The following is a 22059-nucleotide window of genomic DNA, read 5'->3' on the forward strand; positions in this document are numbered from 1 at the left end:
CTGCCGTGTTTGAGAAGACAAAGAGCTCTGGATATGTTCTGTACTGCGCCCATTTTCCCATGTGGTTCCCACTAGCATTTTTTATCTCCTCTCTTTAATTCTCCCTTCTGCTCCATGTACACATGCTGTTCTTTCTTCAGACAAGCATGCATCACAACTTTCTTCATTTGCATAATTTCTCTCCTTAATTTTCACTTGTAAATTTCCACACTCACCGAAAATGGCTACTATATATACTTGTATAACTTTATGAGCTGGATTTGCCTGTCTGCAATTAGTCCAGTCCTCAGTGGAGAGGAGATAGTCACTACTTGGTGGCCAATTAGTTTGTTTGCGCTTGTTAGCATTTAGCTAAAGGCATCCATGAGAATTCACTGTTATTTGTGCTCATTTTGTTAGCATTCTGGTAATAGATGCCCAATGGGCTTTTTTTGGCGTTTTTAGCGCCCCCCTTGTGTGCTATGCTGGTAATACCGTAAATCCCGGGATGGCAGAAGAACGGAATGACGGTATGAAAATCTGGATACCGCCCAAGCCTACTGGACACATTATACAAAGAATTTCAGGAGGAATTTGAGCAGGCAAAGAGGCTGGAAGGAATACGAACAAGCTGCTCATTTTGGAGCATAAACATGGTCTATCCACGAGCACCAAAATTACAAGACAGACTAGTACACAAGTGAAAATATAACATTTCTGTTGGCAGACTACTGGTTTTAAGCATCTTAGTTCAGATATTTGATGTTCATTACAAACAACTTGAAATTTCAATGTGTTTGGAGTGTTTTGTTGACCATAATGTGCTTTTCAGTGCTACCCATGACTGGTCATTTACCATGTCATTTGCTTGTCTAATTTCGCGAGAACAGTCCTCTTGATCGTGTTAAAAAATAACAACACAAACACCATCTCATTGAGCTTTCATGAAAACAAGCGCAAAATTCATCCCTCTCTCGACAACATTGTTGATCAGTGAGCCCCCCACCCACAATAGGGCAGTAGCCATTGTTCAGAAAGTATAGTGGTATTCATGACTGATCCATACAACACACTCGACTGCTAGCTGGATGCTACAAGCGCTGAGGACAGTGTCAATAGTAGAGGTCGACCGATTATGATTTTTCAACGCCGATACCGATTATTGGAGGACAAAAAAAGCCGATACCGATTAAATCGGCCGATTTATTATTATTTTTTTAATATATATATATATCATACACACACACATTTTTGTAATAATGACAATTGCAACAATACTGAATGAACAATGAACACTTTTATTTTAACTTAATATAATACATAAATACACACACACACACACACACACAGCTCTGATGTGACAATGATACTGAAAAGTCTGCTTAGGAGACAAATACTCTCAACTGTTTGAATAAAAATAGAGTTTAAGTTACCTGTGATGAATCTTGAAAACAAAAACTGTAATTTCTATATGCAGGAAATCCTATTTTAATAATGGGCATGGTAAGAATTGACGACCAAAGTGCGAGTCATAATTCCCATGACACCTTCTAGCAAAATCTGAAAAGCGGTTCCTTCATTTATTCCATAGGATATTTTTAGATTCACTTAAAATAAGGTCTGTGTTTCGTGTAGGCTTACACCACCGTGCCAATTGTATAACTGTGTAGATATCCATAGGACAAGGTAACTCTGATCAATATTGGCTAAATATAAGCGAAGATCATTTTTTTTGTAGAGTGGATTTATGAAAATATGTTGACAAACGTTACCTTATCCTAGTGAGATTTACACGGGTATCAAAACGTCGATGCGGTTTAAGCCTGCACGAAACACAGACCTTATTGGAAGTAGATCAAGACATTCTCTATGGAAGACATGAACGGTAAAATAACGAAGGAACCCCTTTCAAGTTCAGCCGCAAGTTATTTCAGGAATTATAACGCGTCGACTATTTCTCTCTAAACCATATACCTTTGACTAATCCGGAAACTATCACCTCGAAAACAAAACGTTTATTCCGTTCCGTATTTTATCTAACAGGTGGCATCCATGAGTCTAAATATTCCTGTTACATTGCACAACCTTCAATGTTGTCATAATTACGTAAAATTCTGGCAAATTAGTTCGCAAAGAGCCAGGCGGCCCAAACTGTTGCATATACCCTGACTCTGCGTGCAATGAACGCAAGAGAAATTACACAATTTCACCTGGTTAATATTGCCTGCTAACCTGGATTTCTTTTAGCTAAATATGCAGGTTTAAAAATATATACTTGTGTATTGATTTTAAGAAAGGCATTGATGTTTATGGTTAAGTACACATTGGAGCAATGACAGTCATTGATTGATTGTTGTTTATAAGATAAGTTTAATGCTAGCTAGCAACTTTACTTTGTGGAGTGCAATGTAATCAGGTGTTAGAGCGTTGGACTAGTTAACTGTAAGGTTGCAAGATTGGATCCCCCGAGCTGACAAGGTTAAAAATCTGTCGTTCTACCCCTGAACGAGGCAGAACGTTCCTAGGCCGTCATTGAAAATAAGAATGTGTTCTTAAATGACTTGCCTAGTTAAATATTATTTATATATATATATATTATTTTTTTAATTTAAAAATAAAAAATAAAAAATAAATAAAAAAATTCGGCAAATTGGCGCCCAAAAATACCGATTTCCGATTGTTATGAAAACTTGAAATCGGCGCCGATTAATCGGCCATTACGATTAATCGGTCGACCTCTAGTCAATAGTGTACGAAAAGGTCAAGCGTCCACAATCCTTTGATGCTTTAGGATGCTTTATGTCCATTTGAAAAGCTAATGAGTTGGCCACACTAAGCCAAGGGGAATCTTGGGACACGTAAAGCACAGTAGCCTAGAGTAGATGCATGCTGCTTCCCTGGACCTTGAATGTGTTGATCATCTATAGAAAATGCATCTGTCCATCTTCCTATATACAGTACATCTTGTATACTGTACATGCCGAGTCAGACCGATATATAATGCACTGCTCCCATAATCTCTGAGCCCAGGTGTCTGACGAGTATGTGCCTTTCCTTACACAAAGCCCAGTAGCCAGTGGATGGATAGAGAGCGGGGGGGGGGGGGTCATGCTTCCTTTCTACAGTGCATTACATAAAACTATTCGCTCCCCATTTTGCAGGCTGGAGCCAAAGAAAACACACTACAGCTGGAACAGAGGGGCAGAGAGGCAGAGAGACAGCGAGCAGCCAACTGCACAGTCCATCTGCAATAGCACTATAGTCTTCATATGGTTCACGTTTCACACATACTGCTGTTTTAGAGAGTTGGTTGGTCCTGTAACTATCAGCCTCCCTCTCTGCATCTCCCTCCCTCCCTCCATCTCTTTCTCTCTCTTTCCCTTTGTTTATCCATTACTCTCACACATTCTCATGTTTACTTTTCTGCAGGCCATAGCAGCTACTTTCCACAGCAGGAAAAATAAACAAGAAGAAAATCCATCTTGGTAACAAACTGAGCCCAGTGCAAAGAGATGCGGTGGAAAGGAAATGCATGTGGCGGGGGAGTGTTGATGTTTTTTTAGACGTTCTTCTTGCTCGAGGTTATGACCATAACGGCAGTTCCACGTGGTAGGACAATTGAGATACATCTGAAAATGAATGATAGTGTAGTCCTATGGAAAAAGTGAATGTTAATAGTTTTGAATGAATCAGTGCACCATAAGTTAGTTTGTATTAGTGAGAAGACCATGGAACTAAAAGCCACACTTTTCTAACATTTCCCATGTATCTGTTCAGGACAGGATTTAAAATAAAAAGGCAGAACTTGCACATTCCACTCTGTCTGTGGGCAAAGGTCACCATAATGACAGAGTAACTTATTGTCTGAGCAACTTTTCAGAGTGCTATACTGCACTAGCTCCTTCTTCTACAAATGTTCACAATATTTCAAGAAAAGTGTGAACACCACAACCTTATAGGTTCAGCCCACTCTGTGAGATGAGAAAAACAGAGATTGAAAACATGCCAAACCTTCATATGTAACTAATTCAGGGCTGGTGTGGCGCCCTTACCTCGAGAGCCCTGTACATACCAAGTGCTGACAAGATGAAATTACAGTGCAAACCAGGGAGCTTAGGTCTAGGCCTCTCTCAAGAACCCCAGAGCAGTGCTGTCATGAAGAGAGGCCATACACCTGTCAGCATGGACCTGCTTCCACTAGCATGACAAACCGTAGGAGCTACTCCCATTACTTAATTTACATTTGGGATAATGATACTCCTCTCTTCCTGTTCACGGCGGTCTTACTGCTTTAATTTGAGACTCTTCCAACTAAAACTCATGGACCTTTAGCCAACATTGTGCTCTATTACTGCCCTTTCAGCAGTGCGGATTTAGACTCAAAACTACTCAACACTAAGGAAGTGCAATAGAGATGTTGTACCCACTGTGTCTATTAAAACCTACCCTAACCAGAAACCGTGGATAGATGGCGGCATTCGCGCAAAACTGAAAGTGCGAACCACCGCATTTAACCATGGAAAGATGACGGGGAATATGGCCGAATACAAACAGTGTAGTTATTCCCTCCGCAAGGCAATCAAACAAGCAAAATGTCGGTATAGGGACAAAGTGGAGTCGCAATTCAACGGCTCAGACACGAGACGTGCGTGGCAGGGTCTACAGGCAATCACGGATTACAAAAAGAAAACCAGCCACGTCACGGACACTGACGTCACGCTTCCAGACAAACTAAACATCTTCTTTGCCCGCTTTGAGGATAATACAGTGCCACCGACGTGGCCCACTACCAAGCACTGCGGGTGGTCTCCCTCTCCTTCTCTGTGGTCGACGTGAGTAAGACATTTAAACGTGTTAACCCTCGCAAGGCTGCCGGCCCAGACGGCATCCCTAGCCGTGTCCTCAGAGCATGCGCAGACAAGCTGGCTGGTATGTTTACGGACATATTCAATCTCTCCCTATCCCAGTCTGCTATCCCCACATGCTTCAAGATGGCCACCATTGTTCCTGTACCCAAGAAGGCAAAGGTAACTGAACTAAATGACTATCGATACCATGGCACTCACTTCTGTCATCATGAAGTGCTTTGAGAGACTTGTCAAGGATCATATCACCTCCACCTAGGGTTGCACATTTTGGGGAATATTCAGAGGAGAGACTGAAAAATAGCTTCTATCTCAAGGCCATCAGACTGTTAAACAGCCGTCACTAACACAGAGAGGCTGCTGCCTACATACAGATTTGAAATCATTGGCCACATTAATAAATAGATCACTAGTCACTTTAATAATGCCACTTTAATGTTTACATATCTTGCATTATTCATCCCATATGTATATACTGTATTTTATACCATCTATTGCATTTTGCCTATGCTGCCCGGTCATCGCTCCTCCATATATTTCTATGTATATATTCTTATTCCATCCCTTTACTTAGATTTGTGTGTATTAGGTAGTTGAATTGTTAGATTACTTGTTAGATATTATCGGAACTAGAAGCACAAGCATTTCGCTACACTCGCAATAACATCTGCTAAACATGTGTGTGACTAATACAATTTGATGTTGCCTCAAGAGCAACAAGTGCTCCAGTCCAGTCCTCAGTGGAGAGGAGATAGTCACTACTTGGTGGCCAGCTCCTTAACAAGTCTTTAACGAGAGCTTTCTGAGAGCTGAGAGCTACGGTCCATTCTTTACAGATGACAGAGAGAGACTGGCTCCCTTCCCCTGGTCGTCTCGTGAGTGTATGAGCGAGTGAGTGTGTCCGGGGTCTGGGAGGAGGAGAGGAGAGGAGGAAGGCTGAGTCACAGGATCTGAGCACTCTCAGGAAGAGAGGAAGAGAGCAGTGTGATCTAAGCAGCTCTGCTAGGCCCTGAGCTCCGAGTTATGGGCCCATGGTGATGCTTCTGCAGCCCAGTGAGCCTTGAAGATATACTATGAACACGCTCTCCTCTCTGGGGATGACAGGGGGCTAGTGCCGGCCAGGTGGATATGATTCTGAACACAGTGTAAATAATCGTATGAAGATTTTGCTTTAGGCAAAATTATATTGACGGTGATCCATAGCTTATCTCTGTGCTCTGTTAGGGTATGACAGGAGACGAGGTGACCATAACTCCATAGCAAAGGGTTATTCTGACCATCTTCACTGTTTATCAGTTTAAATGCTGAAAAAAAAACAGGAGTCTAAACAAAACACAGAATACATGCAGACGTGAGTAAAATGGTCAACATTTTGTAAAAATCTATTTTGTTCATGATGACTTTCATTCACAGAGACAGACAGGAATAAAAGCAACTGCAGTGGACAGAAAATCCATTTGGACAGAGCCAGAGCCACACAGACGACTAAATAAGCCACTGAACACACTGTACTCTTCCACTAACCGCAGGCAGCTGATTGAGGAGCAGGAGAAAACAGAGCCTGCTGTGGAAACAGGGAGAGGCTCTGGAGAGGGACTTTAGTTAAGAGCATACAGGCTGTGGAGACATTGTGACAGATCAAGCCAACTGACTGACTGACTGGCTAGATCACTTGTGGTCAAGACAAAAGTAAACACAACATAAGTTAAACACACACAGGATCAGAGATGTTGAAAGACATAATTTTTTTGGTTTCATTTGCTTTTTAAACCTCTGTGAGATCAGATCATGTCTATTGTTGCTCAATGTCACCATTAAAGTGTCATACATGTCCTTTATGTTCTCAATGGGTTATGGGTTTAGTGCTGCCTGGTATTGAGGCCCTGTTGCACTTCCTCTGCCACCTTGTTATCAGCCTGGTAGATCACTCACTGATCTGACAAACAGGAAAGGAAAACACCTCAGAGTGCAGCATTTCCAACCTGCCCCCACCCCCTCTGGGATCGATCATATTGTTTCTGAGCACCAACAGTTCCCCCATTGTTACAGTGTCTCCATGACATCTGTGGACACTGACCTCCATTCTTCTGCCGAGACCAGTAAATGATGGTTTAACTGTAAAGAGACACGACAAATTAACCTACCTAGGGCCGACTCCTGACTCCTCTCTCTCTGTGGACATGAAAAGGAGTGAACTTGGCAATGGGCCAACCTGCAAGTGCCCTCAGCATTGGTGATGGCTTTAATCCATTAAGTGTGCTGCTGAGGTGGCCAGGCTAGAGAGTGCAGACAAGGTGGAATGCCTGTCCGTGCAGAGGGGGAAGTATCCTGTAACTCCAAGACTGAGTGAGCAGCCTTCAGACAAATCAATGAGGGAAATGTGACATCCTTCTATAAACAGGAATATACTTAACACCGGTATAAGATTTATGAGGGGACGTTACTTTAATTTCTCGTTCTATATCTGTCCCCAATAATTTCACATTGGCTGTACTAAAGGAATAGATCAGCACAATTATAAATATAAGGTCGTTTGAGGATGATTACTTTACAGCAAGGTTATTATAGTAAACTAAAACTGAAATTAAAATCAAAACTAACCGTGATTTTTTGGGGGGTACACGGAAATAAAATAATTAACAAAACCGTTTGAAAAACTAAAACTATCTTTGACTCCAAAACTAAATAAAATAAAAACTATTATGAATTAAGTTCAGTTCTATCCTTTTTTCTAATAGAAAAACAAAACTATAATAACCGTGCTGTACAGTAAGTGCTTGAAAATCTATAGACATGCGTATTTATTATAATCACCGTTTGAACCCCGACTTTGGTGACTAGAGAAATATTTTATCACTAGCTACCATTGTACAGACAGAGTACAGTCAGAGGATGGTGAAGGACATCTGTGAATTCCATGGCTGGGTCTGGCTCCTACCACACAGCAGGGCACCAGTGGGCAAATAGCAGGCCACAAACCAGGCACCAATGCAGGCCTGCCTGCCTAGCTATCCTCCCCTCTCTCCCAAGGGAGGACCTCTCTTCACCAGTCACGCTGCCCCAGTCTGTCATTCTGTGACTGCTGTGGGTGAGTGTTCTGCTCTACCATGCCACTCTGCATTTGGGGAGATGGAGACTAGAGAAATGACTCAGTTCACTTTACTATAGAGGGTTTTTTCTCCCTTCCTCTCTTCTTTTGCAAATGACTCAGGACTGGACAAATTGATAGATTGCTTGCACAACATGGTTTTTCCCAGACATAATTGAAGGCTTTTGGTGATACAGGTATCCCTCAGTTGCAGCATTCATATATAACCATCATTTAGTCTGCACTAGCCTAAAAATATTTTTTATTGAAATATAAACATTTAAGCTGATAAAATGAACCCTAAAATCAGTCTCCATCCAGAAGCAATTCCCCTAACTTACAACACTGACAGGTTGACTGAAATGTGAAGGTTGACTCAAATGTGAATTTTATTTTCTGAGAAGCTGCCGAATGTGATTTCCAGGAAGTGGCTTGCCCCATGTATATAACACATAGCTGAGCCCAACCATCCTCAAGATGAAATCTGGTTGTTCCATAGGAACATGCAGATGTGTGCTAAGCAGAGCTGGGCTGAGCAGTTCAGGACTATGGGGGAGAGGGTGGACGTGATTTATTTCCTGTGAGTTACAGTTAGTTTTGGCCATTGGGAGAGGAGCACTCTCCAGTTTCCATCTGCACTCTCTCTCTTTCTGTTTTACCCCTTTTCTTTTACCCATGTTCTGAGTTCACCTCTCTGTCTCTCCCTCTCTCTCTCTGGGATTTACACAGGCCTCTATTACCTTGGCAACAATTGACCATGTTGACATCTCTCCTCCATATGACCCTAACAGGAGAATGATAAAGCAGAGAAACTGTGTTACTAAGCAGAAAGCAGTTCTGCTCCTGTCACTCGGACAAATCCTTTAATCCTTAATCGAATATGTGGTCAATATTAGGTGTTAGCTTAGCTATAGAAGAACATGTCTGCACGGTTTCACATTGTACATCCCTCTGACGTTTAATGATGTGCCACTCATTCTGACCACCATACTTACGTTAAGCACCACACTGTCTTTAACCACAACAGCTATAGAGTACACAGTACAGTACAGTACATAACAATATGAGTGTGCGTTGTGCGACTTAAGTGTCATAAGCTAATGAGGTACTAAAAATATAAACGCAACATGTAAAGGGTTGGTTCCATGTTTCATGAGCTGAAATAAAAGATCACAGAAATGTTCCATACGCACAAAAAGCTAATTTCTCAAAAATGTTGAGCATTTCTCCTTTGCCAAGATGATCCATCCACCTGACAGGTGTGGCATATCAAGAAGTTGATTAAACAGCATGATTATTACACAGGTACACCTTGTGCTGGGGACAATAAAAGGCCACTCTAAAATATGCAGTTTTGTCACACAATACAATGCCACATATGTCTCATGTTTTGAGGGAGTGTGCAATTGGCATGCTGACTGCAGGCATGTCTACCAGAGCTGTTGCCAGATAATTTTATGTTAATTTCTCTATCATTAGCGGCCTCCAACGTCTTTTGAGAGAATTTGGAAGTATGTCCAACCAGCCTCACAACCGCAGACCACATGTAACTATGCCAGCCCAGGACCTCCACATCCTGCATCTTCACCTGAAGTCGTAACTGACTTCAGTGGGCAAATGCTCACCTTCGATGACCACCGGCACACTGGAGAAGTGTGCTCTTCACGGATGAATCTCGGTCTCAACTGTACCGGGCAGATGGCAGACAGTGTGTACGGCGTCGTGTGGACAAGCGGTTTGCTGATGTCAACGTTGTGAACAGAGTGCCCCATGGTGGCGGTGGGGTTATGGTATGGGCAGGCAACAGCTACGGACAACGAACACAATTGCATTTTATCGATGGCAATTTGAATGAACAGAGATACCGTGACGAGATCCTGAGGCACATTGTCGTGCCATTCATCCGCCGCCATCACCTCATGTTTTAGCGTGATAATGCACGGCCCAATGTTGCAAGGACCTGTACAAAATTCCTGGAAGCTGAAAATGTCCCAGTTCTTCCATGGCCTGCATACTCACCAGACATGTCACCCATTTAGCGTGTTTGGATGCTCTGGATCGATCTATACGAAAGCATCTTCTAGTTCCCACCAATATCCAGCAACTTCGCACAGCCATTGAAGAGGAGTGGGACAACAATCCACAGGCCACAATCAACCGCCTGATCAACTCTATGCGAAGGAGATGTGTCACGCTGCATGAGGCAAATGGTGGTCACACCAGATACTGACTGGTTGTCTGATCCACACCCCTACCTTTTTTTAAAGGTATCTGTGACCAACAGATGCATATCTGTATTCCCAGTCATGTTAAATCCATAGATTAGGGCCTAATTAATTTACTTAAATTGACTGGTTTCCTTATTCATTCATTTTTTATTGAACCTTTATTTAACTAGGCAAGTCAGTAAAGAGCAAATTCTCATTTACAATGCCGGCCTACCCCTGCCAAACCCTAACCCGGACGATGCTGGAACAATTGTGCGCCGCCCTATGGGACTCCCAATCACAGCCGGTTGTGAGACAGCCTGGAATTGAACCAGGGTCTGTAGTGACGCCTCTAGCCCTGAGATGCAGTGCCTTAGACCGCTGCGCCACTCGGGAGCCCTTATATGAACTGTAACTTAGTAAAATCTTTGAAATTGTTGCATGTAGCGTTTATATTTTTGTTCAGTGTAAATCATCCCAAACAAATGTTGTACGTGGCAAATCAAACTACAACACTAGGGTGTGTACTGTTCCATACATCAAGGCTGTGCAAATCCCTTGATTATAATCGGTTATTGTGTTGTCTGGTTGTTGTTGTTTTTTTACAGCAAACTATATCGAGAGCAGCTTGCTATTACTCAAAGGTTCAATATTACCCAAATCCTACTGTTTTCACTATGCTGTTTTATGTTGTTCAACTTGGGTGCTCCTGAGTGGCGCTGCGGTCTAAGGCACTGAATCTCAGTGCAAGAGGCAGTCCCTGGTTTGAATCCAGGCTGAATCAAATCCGGCTGTGATTGGGAGTCCCATAGGGCAGCGCACAATTGGCCCAGCGTCATCCAGGATTGGCCGGGGTAGTCCATCATTGTAAATAAGAATTTGTTCTTAACTGACTTACCTAGTTAAATAAAGGTTAATAAATAAAACTTGACTCATGGAGTGTTTGCTTCTCAAAAGGGCTTTGTTCAGATAATTACACAAGCAGCTGTGCTACTCTCAACCAGACACTGGGAGTTACTGTACTGCACTAACAAACCAGTAGGAAAGCAAGTATGTACTGTGCGAGACAGCAACATTTCACAGTACAGTATTTCCAGCTGTAGCGAATATGTTCAGAACAGAGGAGGAATATCCTAGGGGTAAGGTAGAGATGTTCATAAAACTGCCTTTTGAGGAAAAGTTGTATTTTTTTTCCATTGCCTTTGCCAAAAGGACTTAAAATGTCCTTCCTCTTTGCAAGCTTTATCATCCCCTCTGACAGTTAGAGAGGACCGATAACTTGAAGGCCAAGGTACACTGTAAACCCTCCATTTTACATCCAACACTTTCAACGTTTCAACTGACGAGGCAACGTTTCCCAACCTTCGCCTCCAAACACCCCCACCTGTTATTTAATCCTGCAGTTATAGGATATTAAGGCATGTCAAGCACACCATAAACATAGGATATTAAGCTATGTCGAGCATGCCATAACCATTACACAATCCTCTACAATTTGGCAGAAGTGATACAAAAACCCAGTGCTATAGCTGAAAATATTTTAATTTCATGGCATCTCATCCCAACAACATCACATCATCCTCCAAGTATGCCTGAATGGGAAGCGGAGGAATGCTTGTTGGCTGGCCTGGCAGGCTGCTGGAGACAAGTCATTCTCAGGGAGTCGTGAACCTTTGTTCCGTGGTTGCTCCCTCTCTGGCTGCACGAGAGGACTTGAGCGACACCAAACAGGAAGCGGCTCCACAAGCGGACACTATCGCTGTTTATCCCCCCATTCATCACCCCCAGACACTCCAACCAAATAGCCAGGGCCAGGGAGACAGACCCAGAGTCTGGTGGCAGGCAGTCACAGATAGAGAGCCAAGCCTGGGCCCCCTGGTGCCCCTCAGAGTGGGTCATGTCACTCACTCCCTCTGCTGTGTCTCCTCACAGTCCCAGAGGAGCATGGTCTGAGTGGGTGAGGGGTGGTGCTCTCACGCCAACTGATGATACTCTCAAAAAGGGTCAGCACCCCCATCATCTCATTGACTGAAGTGGAGCAGAGAGGGCAACAGCTATGCAGAGGGCTTCAGGAAGAAGTTATAATCTACGATAAGCTCTAGGATCAGGTTATCCTAAGGTCAATCTTAATCATTACGAGGTATTGTAAAAGTTCCCTTAACGGTCGGTTACCTATCTTAACCATAGAGAGCCAAAACAGACCTTGGATCAGTGAATAAGGGCAACTTCATTGCACATCCCATGGGGGCCCTGTGGTTTGGCAGTCAGTTGGATGATAAATGAGCTGCATGGAGTCCATAGAATACACAGCTATTATAACTGATTGCATTCTCTAACTAGTCTGATTCAAAATGAGGGTTCAGCCAAGAGATAAATGGTCAATGCTGAGTATACGCATCTGTAAAGTTAACAACGCAAGTCAATGTGTGTATTCAGTGGAAACATTATCAATCTAGGACTAGGCCAAGGACAAAGCAAATTAAAGTCAAATACTAATCTGTTTTTATAAATTTGAAGGAAATCAACTTCTCCGACAGTGTATACTCCTGACTGATGTTGCTCCATGTTTGTTGCCTGGCTCAGTGACTTACTGGTGGATCACCTATCCATTAAACTGTCCCCTCAGTGGGGCACAGTTCTGTCAAGACTCTATCTACTGAGATATTAGAACATAAAACACTTTCCCTGTCCGCTCCCCGGTGACACTGAAATCATGGGTTCAACTTCATACCTTTCAGACCGTCAGTAATCTAACTGCCTGTAGCTCAGTACCTGAAGCAAGGATATGCATATTCTTGATATCATTTGAAAGGGAACACTTTTAAGTTTGTGGAAATGTGAAATGAATGTAGGAGAATATAAGATCTGGTAATATATATAGATCTGGTAAAAGATAATATAAACATGGTATGAATGCCAGATTGGGAATTTAGCCAGGACACCGGGGTTAACACCCCTACTCTTATGATAAGAGCCATGGGATCTTTAGTGACCACAGAGAGTCAGGACACCCGTTTAACGTCCTATCCAAAAGACAGCACCTACACAGGGCAATGTCCCAAATCCCTGCCCTGGGGCATTGGGATATTGTATTAGACCAGAGGAAAGAGTGCCTCCTACTAGCCCTCCAACACCACTTCCAGCAGCATCTAGTCTCCCATCCTGGGACCAACCAGGACCAACCCTGCTTGGCTTCAGAAGCAAGTGACAAACGATAGCATGGTCTTTTTTTGCTCTAATAGCTACTGTAAATTGGACACTGCAGTTAGATTAACAAGAATATAAGCTCTCTGCCCATATACGACATGTCTATGTCCCGGAATTGGCTGTTGTTTACAACGTCATTCAAGTCACATTATCGCATATTAAGCAACAACTGTCCCGGTTTAGGGACACCGGTTCCGTAGATGTTAATAGAAGGCCAGCATCCCGGGGTCGCCTCTTCACTGTTGACGTTGAGACTGGTGTTTTGCAGGTACTTTTTAATGAAGCTGCCAGTTAAAGAAGGCCAGTTTTAATGCTTTTTTAATTAGCACAACAGTTTTCAGCTGTGCTAACAATTGCAAAAGGGTTTTCTAATGATCAATTAACCTTTTAAAATGATACATTTTGATTAGCTAACACAACGTGCCATTGGAACACAGGAGTGATGGTTGCTGATAATGGGCCTCTGTACACCTATGTAGATATTCCATAAGAAAAATCTGCCGTTTCCAGCTATGGTAGTCGTTTACAACATTAACAATGTATACACTGTATTTCTGATCAATTTGATGTCATTTTAATGAACAAAAAAATAGCTTTTCTTTCAAAAACAAGGACATTTCTAAGGGACCCCAAACTTTTGAACGGTGGTGTATATATTTTAGTACGAGCAATTTCAGAGTATAAATATATATACAGTACCAGTCAAAACCTTGGACACACCAACTCATTCAAGGGTTTCTCTTTATTTTACTATTTTCTACATTATAGAATAATAGTGAAGACATCAGAACTATGAAATAACACACATGGAATCATGTAGTATACCAAGAAAGTGTTTGAACAAATCAAAATATATTTTAGATTTTAGATTCTTCAAAGAAGCCACCCTTTGCCTTGATGACAGCTTTGCATTCTCTCAACCAGCTTCATGAGGTAGTCACCTGGAATGCTTTTCCAACAGTCTTGAAGGAGTCCCACATATGCTGAGCACTTGTTGGCTGCTTTCCCTTCATTTTGTGGTCCAACTCATCCCAAACCATCTCAAATGGGTTGATGTCGGGTGATTGTGGAGGCCAGGTCATCGGATGCAGCACTCCATTACTCTCCTTCTTGGTCAAATAGCCCTTACACAGCCTGGATGTGTGTTTTGGGTCATTGTCCTGTTGAAAAACAAATGATAGTCCCACTAACTGCAAAAAAGATGGGATGGTGTATCACTGCAGAATGTTGTGGTAGTCATGCTGGTTAAGTGTGCCTTGAATTCTAAATAAATCCCAGACAGTGTCACCAGCAAAGCACCCCCACACCATCACACCTCCTCCTCCATGCTTGACGGTGGGAACCACACATGCGGAGATCATCCGTTGACCTACTCTGCGTCTCACAAAGATACTGCGGTTGGAACCAAACATCTCAAATTTGGACTCATCAGACCAAAGGACATATTTCTATCGGTCTAATGCCCATTGCTCGTGTTTCTTGGCCCAAGCAAGTCTCTTCTTCTTATTGGTGTCCTTTAGAAGTGGTTTCTTTGCAGCAATTCAACCATGAAGGCCTGATTCATGCAGTCTCCTCTGAACAGTTGATGTTGAGATGTGTCTGTTTCTTGAACTCTGTGAAGCATTTTTTTGGGCTGCAATTTGTGAGGCTGGTAACTCTAATGAACTTATCCTCTGCAGCAGAGGTAACTCTAGCTCTTCCTTTCCTGTGGCGGTCCTCATGAGAGCCAGTTTCATCATAGCGCTTGATGGTTTTTGTGACTGCACTTGAAGAAACTTTAAAAGTTCTTGAAATGTCCCGGATTGACTAACCTTCATGTTTTAAAAGTAATGATGGACTGTCGTTTCACTTTGCATATTTGAGCTGCTCTTGCCATAATGTGGACTTGGTCTTTTACAAAATGGGGCTATCTTCTGTATACCAACCCTACCTTGTCACAATAGAACTGATTGGCTCAAACGCATTAAGAACGAAAGAAATTCCACAAATTGACTTTTAACAAGGCACACCTGTTAATTGAAATGCATTCCAGGTGACTACCTCATGAAGCTGGTTGAGAGAATGCCAAGAGTATGCAAAGCTGTCATCAAGGCAAAGGGTGGCTAATTTGAAGAATCTGAAATATAAAATACATTTTCATTTGTTTAACACTTTTTTCTATTACTACATGATTCCATATGTGATATTTAATAGTTTTGATATCTTCACTATTATTCTACAATGTAGATTAGAAAACAGTAAAACTAAAGAATAACCCTGGAATGATTAGGTGTGTCCAAACTTTTGCCTGATACAGTATACTGTAAAGTTTCTTAGGAGCCAGAAACAGAGCTGCCATGTCTGTCGGCGCCATCTTGTTGATGGGTAACACAAAGTACAGTGCCTATTTAGCGGATTTGAATGTAAGCAGCATATTTTTAAGTAATAACACCTTTAAGGTTAATGCAAACAGATAGTTTTGATTTTTTAAAGCATTTTCTTCATATCGTATTTATGACCTTTTTCTTTAGCTCTTGTAACAAACCTTTGCAAACTTGCCAATACATTACCAGATCTATGCAAATATCAGCAGTAATCAGATGTTCTGCTCTGCAGACCAGAAATCCCTAGAACTAGTTAGTGAGTATCATCAAAACCCATAAACAACAACAACATTACACTGGCCTGGGGGAATGTGAATGTAAACTACATTCCGTTACAGAACATAAGCGAGACACTCAATGATTCATTCAATTTCCACTTAGTTGTACAATTAGCACTGGTGGTTATATGGGCTTTAGCAATTTTGAATGGTTCTCAGTATGTTCCTTTTATCAAATCAAATGTTATTAGTCACATGCGCCGAATACAACAGGTGTAGAGTGAAATGCTTACTTTCCGAGTCCCTAACAAACAATGCAGTTTAAAAAAAATACGGATAAGAATAAGATAGCGATGACCAGCTAGCTCAGGTGTACTGAATGGGACGTGTCAGCTCAATGCAGATGTAGGATCTTAATTGGAGCCAGTTTGCTACAGCGGGAAAAGGAAATGTGAATTATTATGTGAATTACAATTAAACTGACATTTTGCAGCAGTTGATACATTTTTCATAAGGGAAAATCAAGTCTGAAATTTCAATGTGGAAATTACAAGCTTCAGAAGCCGTTTTAAACCTCAAATACACTACAAGTTTTACATTTCCCGCATTGCAGGAAAATTCTCATGCAACAGAGTGATCAAATGAAGATCCTACATCTGTAGCTCAAAGCGGCACCATTTTCTGAGAACAATGAATCTCTGGAGAGGAAAAGGTTACAGAGTATTCTTTTTTAATTTTTTTTAATTTTTTTTTACCTTTATTTAACCAGGTAGGCTAGTTGAGAACAAGTTCTCATTTGCAACTGCGACCTGGCCAAGATAAAGCATAGCAGTGTGAACAGACAACACAGAGTTACACATGGAGTAAACAATAAACAAGTCAATAACATGGTAGAAAAAAAAGAGAATCTATATACAATGTGTGCAAAAGGCATGAGGTAGGCAATAAATCGAATAATTACAATTTAGCAGATTAACACTGGAGTGATAAATCATCAGATGATCATGTGCAAGAAGAGATACTGGTGTGCAAAAGAGCAGAAAAGTAAATAAATAAAAGCAGTATGGGGGGTGAGGTAGGTAAATTGGGTGGGTAGTTTACAGATGGACTATGTACAGCTGCAGCGATCGGTTAGCTGCTCGGATAGCAGATTTTTAAAGTTGTTGAGGGAGATAAAAGTCTCCAACTTCAGAGATTTTTGCAATTCGTTCCAGTCGCAGGCAGCAGAGAACTGGAAGGAAAGGCGTCCAAATGAGGTTTTAGCTTTAGGGATGATCAGTGAGATACACCTGCTGGAGCGCGTGCTGCGGGTGGGTGTAGCCATCGTGACCAGTGAACTGAGATAAGGCGGCACTTTACCTAGCATAGCCTTGTAGATGACCTGGAGCCAGTGGGTCTGACGACGAACATGTAGCGATTTGCATTCTAGAGGTGACGAGTAAGGGGAGGTGTGAAGTGAACAAAGTATCTATAAATGTGACTGTATGGGCAACTAGGAAGCACAGAGAAAAGTATCACCTTTTACCTCCTCTTTCTAACTACAACCCTCATGCCCCCATTTCTCCAAAATACCTGATCCCTGTGACTCCACCCCTTCATTTTCTTTACCCATTAGACCTGATGGAATGAGTTCTATAATCTCATCTCTCACTCACTTAGTCTCCGATTAACTACAGACACAAATAGAGTAATCTTCATTATGGGTGTAAGACGATAATACAATAGGTGAATGTGTGAATGCCATTTCATTAACACAGGTGTCTGTGATAAGAACATCCACATATAAGAACAGCAGGGCCCCATCCATCAGATAGGAATCCAAACACACAAAATGGAGAGAGAAAAGCACAAAATGTCATTGAGTAACAAATATCAAAAGAGTGAGTAAGACTTATACCATACATGACCTTAGAACAAACGGTATGTTTTATAAACTGACTAGCCATCCACTCTAACTATTCCCCCAGGTTGTTGCTGTAAATGAGAATGTGTCCTCATTCAACTTACCTGGTAAAATAAGGGTTAAAAAAGTCAATTAAAAATATATATAGTACCAGTCAAAAGTTTGGAAACACCTACTCATTCAAGGGTTTCTCTTTATTTTTAAACTATTTTCTACATTGTAGAATAATAGTGAAGACATCAAAACTATGAAATAACACACATGAAATCATGTAGTAACCAAAAAAGTGTTAAACAAATAAAATATATTTTATATTTGAGATTCTTCAAAGTAGCCACCCTTTGCCTTGACAGCTTTGCACACTCCTGGCATCATCCGTTCACCTACTCTGTGTCTCACAAAGACACGGCGGTTGGAACCAGACATCTCAAATTTGGACTCAACAGACCAAAGGATAGATTTACACTGGTCAAATGTTAATTGCTCGTGTTTCCTGGACCAAGCAAGTCTCTTATTATTATTGGTGTCCTTTAGTAGCGGTTTCTTTTCAGCAATTCGACCATGAAGGCCTGACTCATGCAGTCTCCTCTGAACAGTTGATGTTGAGATGTGTCTGTTACTTGAACTCTGTGAAGCATTTATTTGGGCTGCAATTTCTGAGACTGGTAAATCTAATGAACTTACCCTCTGCAGCAGAGGTAACTCTGGGTCTTCCTTTCCTGTGGCGGTCCTCATGAGTGCCAGCTTCATCATAGCACTTGATGGTTTTGCGACTGCACTTGAAGAAACTTTCAAAGTTCTTGAAATTTTCCGTATTGACTGATCTTCATGTCTTAAAGTAATGATGGACTGTTGTTTCTCATTGCTTATTTGAGCTGTTCTTGACATAATATGGATTTGGTCTTTTACCAAATAGGGCTATCTTCTGTATACACCCCTACCTTGTCACAACACAACTAACTGTCTCAAACGCATTAAAAAGGAAAGAAATTCCACAAATTAACTTTTAATAAGGCGCACTTGTTAATTGAAATGCATTCCAGGTGACTACCTGATGAAGCTGGTTGAAAGAATGTCAAGAGAGTACAAAGCTGTCATCAAGGCAAAGGGTGTATATTTGAAGAATCTCAAATATAAAATATATTTTAATTTGTTTAACACTTTTTTGGTTACTACATGATTCCATATTTGTTATTTCATAGTTTTGATGTCTTCACTATTATTCTACAGTGTAGAAAATAGTCAAACTAAAGAAAAACCCTGGAATGAGTAGGTGTCCAAACTTTTGACTGGTACTGTAATATATATATATATATATACACATATATAAACACTCATAATCTAATAAGCAGTCTAATGTATGGTATCAGTTGGATAGGAACATCTGAATGTGAATCTGAAATCTGTATTCTGAGCCAAGGCCACTCCAAACAAATGGAATCAGCAAACTACCTTTGGTTCCATTGGTTTACCCTTGATTTTCCCTCTTTCTAGTCAGTGGTACATGGGCAACCACTGTTTGTTGATACAGCCTATATGTTCAAAGACTTGTCTTATGCAGGGGCCATAACCCAAAGTCATTACTAAGAGCCACCATTGTCATGGAAAATAACCTGGCTTGAACATTACATCATGGATGACTGAGAGGAATAAACCACTGACTGGTTCAGTGTTAGTGTCTCCAGTGAGAGTACACCACAATGTAAATAGCGATGCTACTAGATCGTGCACGGCAACCGGAGAGGCTTCACTGCTGCCGAGCATGCTGCTGCGGTACATAAAACTCACTCTGTGCACGAGACACAGATGTCTGCTTCACAAAAACAAAGCGTAAACAGAGGAGTATGGCACAGAAATGGCAAACCACAGATGCTATGCATTTCAGGGCAACACTGTCTGCAATATAACTGTCTCACTGTTCATTTAAAATGTGTTCTTTCAACTTGCAACCACAGCAAAGAATACAGAACAACATTCCAAAGAGCAGTGTTAAGGAAATATGCCCCTGATTTACTTAGCAGTATGCTTGATGGAAGACTTTCCAAACTTTCTTGAAACTTGAAATTGAGCCACAAAAAGACAACTAAGTTTTTAGAATTTACAGTGACTTTGCTTTCTCTTGCTCAGGCCTATCGATTGCATTTCATTCTATAAATATCCGTATAAGTCAAAAAAATGTCAATGTCATTATGCATTAGCTGCAGTAGGTCACGTGTTAAAACAAGGAAGGGTTGTGTAATTACCTTTTGGTCAACTATAGAGCAGACCAGGTCTTTGACAGCAGACAGCGACAGGTCATGGTTCTCCAGGTTCACCATCTCTCTGGTCAGGCCAATCTGGAGGAGAAAGGACACTCCATGGAAAGAGCTGCGGGAGTTGGTTGGGCTGGGAGCGCTGTGAGTGTGACTTCTGTGACTCCCGTTGGACAGGCGGCTGTAGAGGGGTGCTGGGGGGCTTGGCGATGGTGAGGGGGTCGGAGGCAGGACTGGGAGTTGTGAGTGGAGGTAGGCTTTAGGAAAGGACGGAGGAGCTGAGCTGCTGCAGGCAGACATTGGGTTTCTTCCAATGGCAGAGATGATGATGCAAAATGTAAAGTAACGGAACTGTCAGTGATGCCTTGTTAAATGAGGCACCACTGAAACACTAAGCACAGACACTACGTTGAAGAAACACTCAATACTCATTCTAGGAGACATGAAATGCAAGGTCTTCAAAGTATCATGAGCAGTGTTAGTCAACAGCAATAGTCAAACTTTCCTCCCCATTGACTTCTCAGACCGATACCTGGCAATCAATTCATGGGCAAAGCCTATTGATTGCACTAAATGGCCTCCGCTCACTCTTCAAGGCAAGAGATGTGTGCAGTATGCACTGTGGATGCTCTGGACGTGTTAGATCGATTCCCCAACGCTCACTGCAAGAGGCGGTCACCATTCCAAACGTCATGTTCTTGAATGGTGTCCCCTCACAGTACTGGAGTCAGAAATCTGCCCTGACCACAGAAAACCTATCACAAAACAAATGCAGTAAATGTAATGATGGTAGAATATAATATGTTTGGGTTTGTGGAAATGGAAATAGGCTATAAAAGTCGTCATTTTACATTATTCAACCTATTCAGCAAAATAAATCATAACGTCAAAGCTGAGAAGGCTATGCAATAACAATACGAGCTGCAATTTACGAGAAATAAACATTGTGGGCTAAGGTTTGCATACAATAAACAAATTAAATAATTGACCTAATTTTAAACTTCGATTATATTGTTAGCAACACTTACAATGTAGGTGCGCAACTACAAACAATGCATCGCGTTTTAGAACCATACATTAGGGCATGTTATCTGTTTATCTATTCTCATGCAGAACCAACATCTGGAATCAAGGCTTCTCAACATCCTCCTGCTTTCGATTGAACTGCTGGCAGAAAACTACATGTCCACGAACGCCAACCAAACAAGTTATACAACACCTGGTTTTGCAGTGAAAGCTTCTTGAAATATTATTCACTATGAATTAACTATTCCAATCGTATATACATGTCTAAAACAACATAGACCTACATTTTCTTCACCTTCTGAAAAAGGCAACATTGGATCCATGGACAGTAAAAACTTCTCCAAAAACTCCCAACAATCGAAGAAAACGAAGATTCAAGTTGCCTTATCGTTAAATCATACAAATGCGCAACAATGTAACCACATGCATTTGTACAAATGTTTAAACGCGCGCTAAGACTCACATTACCGAGTTCTCCGCTTTTTGAAACTTTCTCTTGTAGTCTATTCGTTGTTGCCAGATAGTAAATTCATGTGCATTTTATTATCGTCCCAGCTGTGACTTCTCCCCCTATTCTGACAGAAAAAAACAGGAGAAAGGTTCCTGGGGCTTGGAGTTCGATCACCTATTTGCTTTATTGGGTTTCCATCGGTGAAGAGAAATATTCTAACTACAATCTCACAAACGCAATGGCGTCTCTAAAAGGTTCACTTTACATTGCGCATGCCTCTTCCATCTACATCTTTTCCGTTATTCGGGCTGATGCAGGAAAAAAACAAGTTACACGACCTCGATTGGTTCAGTTCTGAAAATAAGTTGCCGACAAAGGAGAAACATGTCATCATTCTTTACACTGTCGCAGTGTTGCTTCTAATATTGTTTTGGAGAGGATGGTGACATGCATCAATCAGCTACTTATTGTTTCATGTCCAAATATGGAACTGGCAACAC

General features: G+C 41.5%; 1 protein-coding gene across 1 annotated transcript in view; it reads right to left on the bottom strand.

Moving 5' to 3' along the window:
• LOC139553728 (serine/threonine-protein kinase D3-like) overlaps positions 1-22025 on the bottom strand; it is a 69731-nt gene extending 47706 nt beyond the window's left edge. The window contains exons 1-2 of the mRNA XM_071366333.1: positions 21393-22025; positions 20074-20837 (exon numbers count right to left, since the gene is read on the bottom strand). Of these exons, the coding sequence (XP_071222434.1) occupies positions 20074-20382 (309 nt within the window). The 5' untranslated portion in view covers positions 20383-20837; positions 21393-22025. The remainder of the gene's footprint in view (positions 1-20073; positions 20838-21392) is intronic.
• Between the last annotated feature and the right edge of the window lie 34 nt (positions 22026-22059).

This window comes from Salvelinus alpinus, chromosome 25 (genome assembly GCF_045679555.1).
Source record: "Salvelinus alpinus chromosome 25, SLU_Salpinus.1, whole genome shotgun sequence".
NCBI classification, from domain to species: Eukaryota; Metazoa; Chordata; class Actinopteri; order Salmoniformes; family Salmonidae; genus Salvelinus; species Salvelinus alpinus.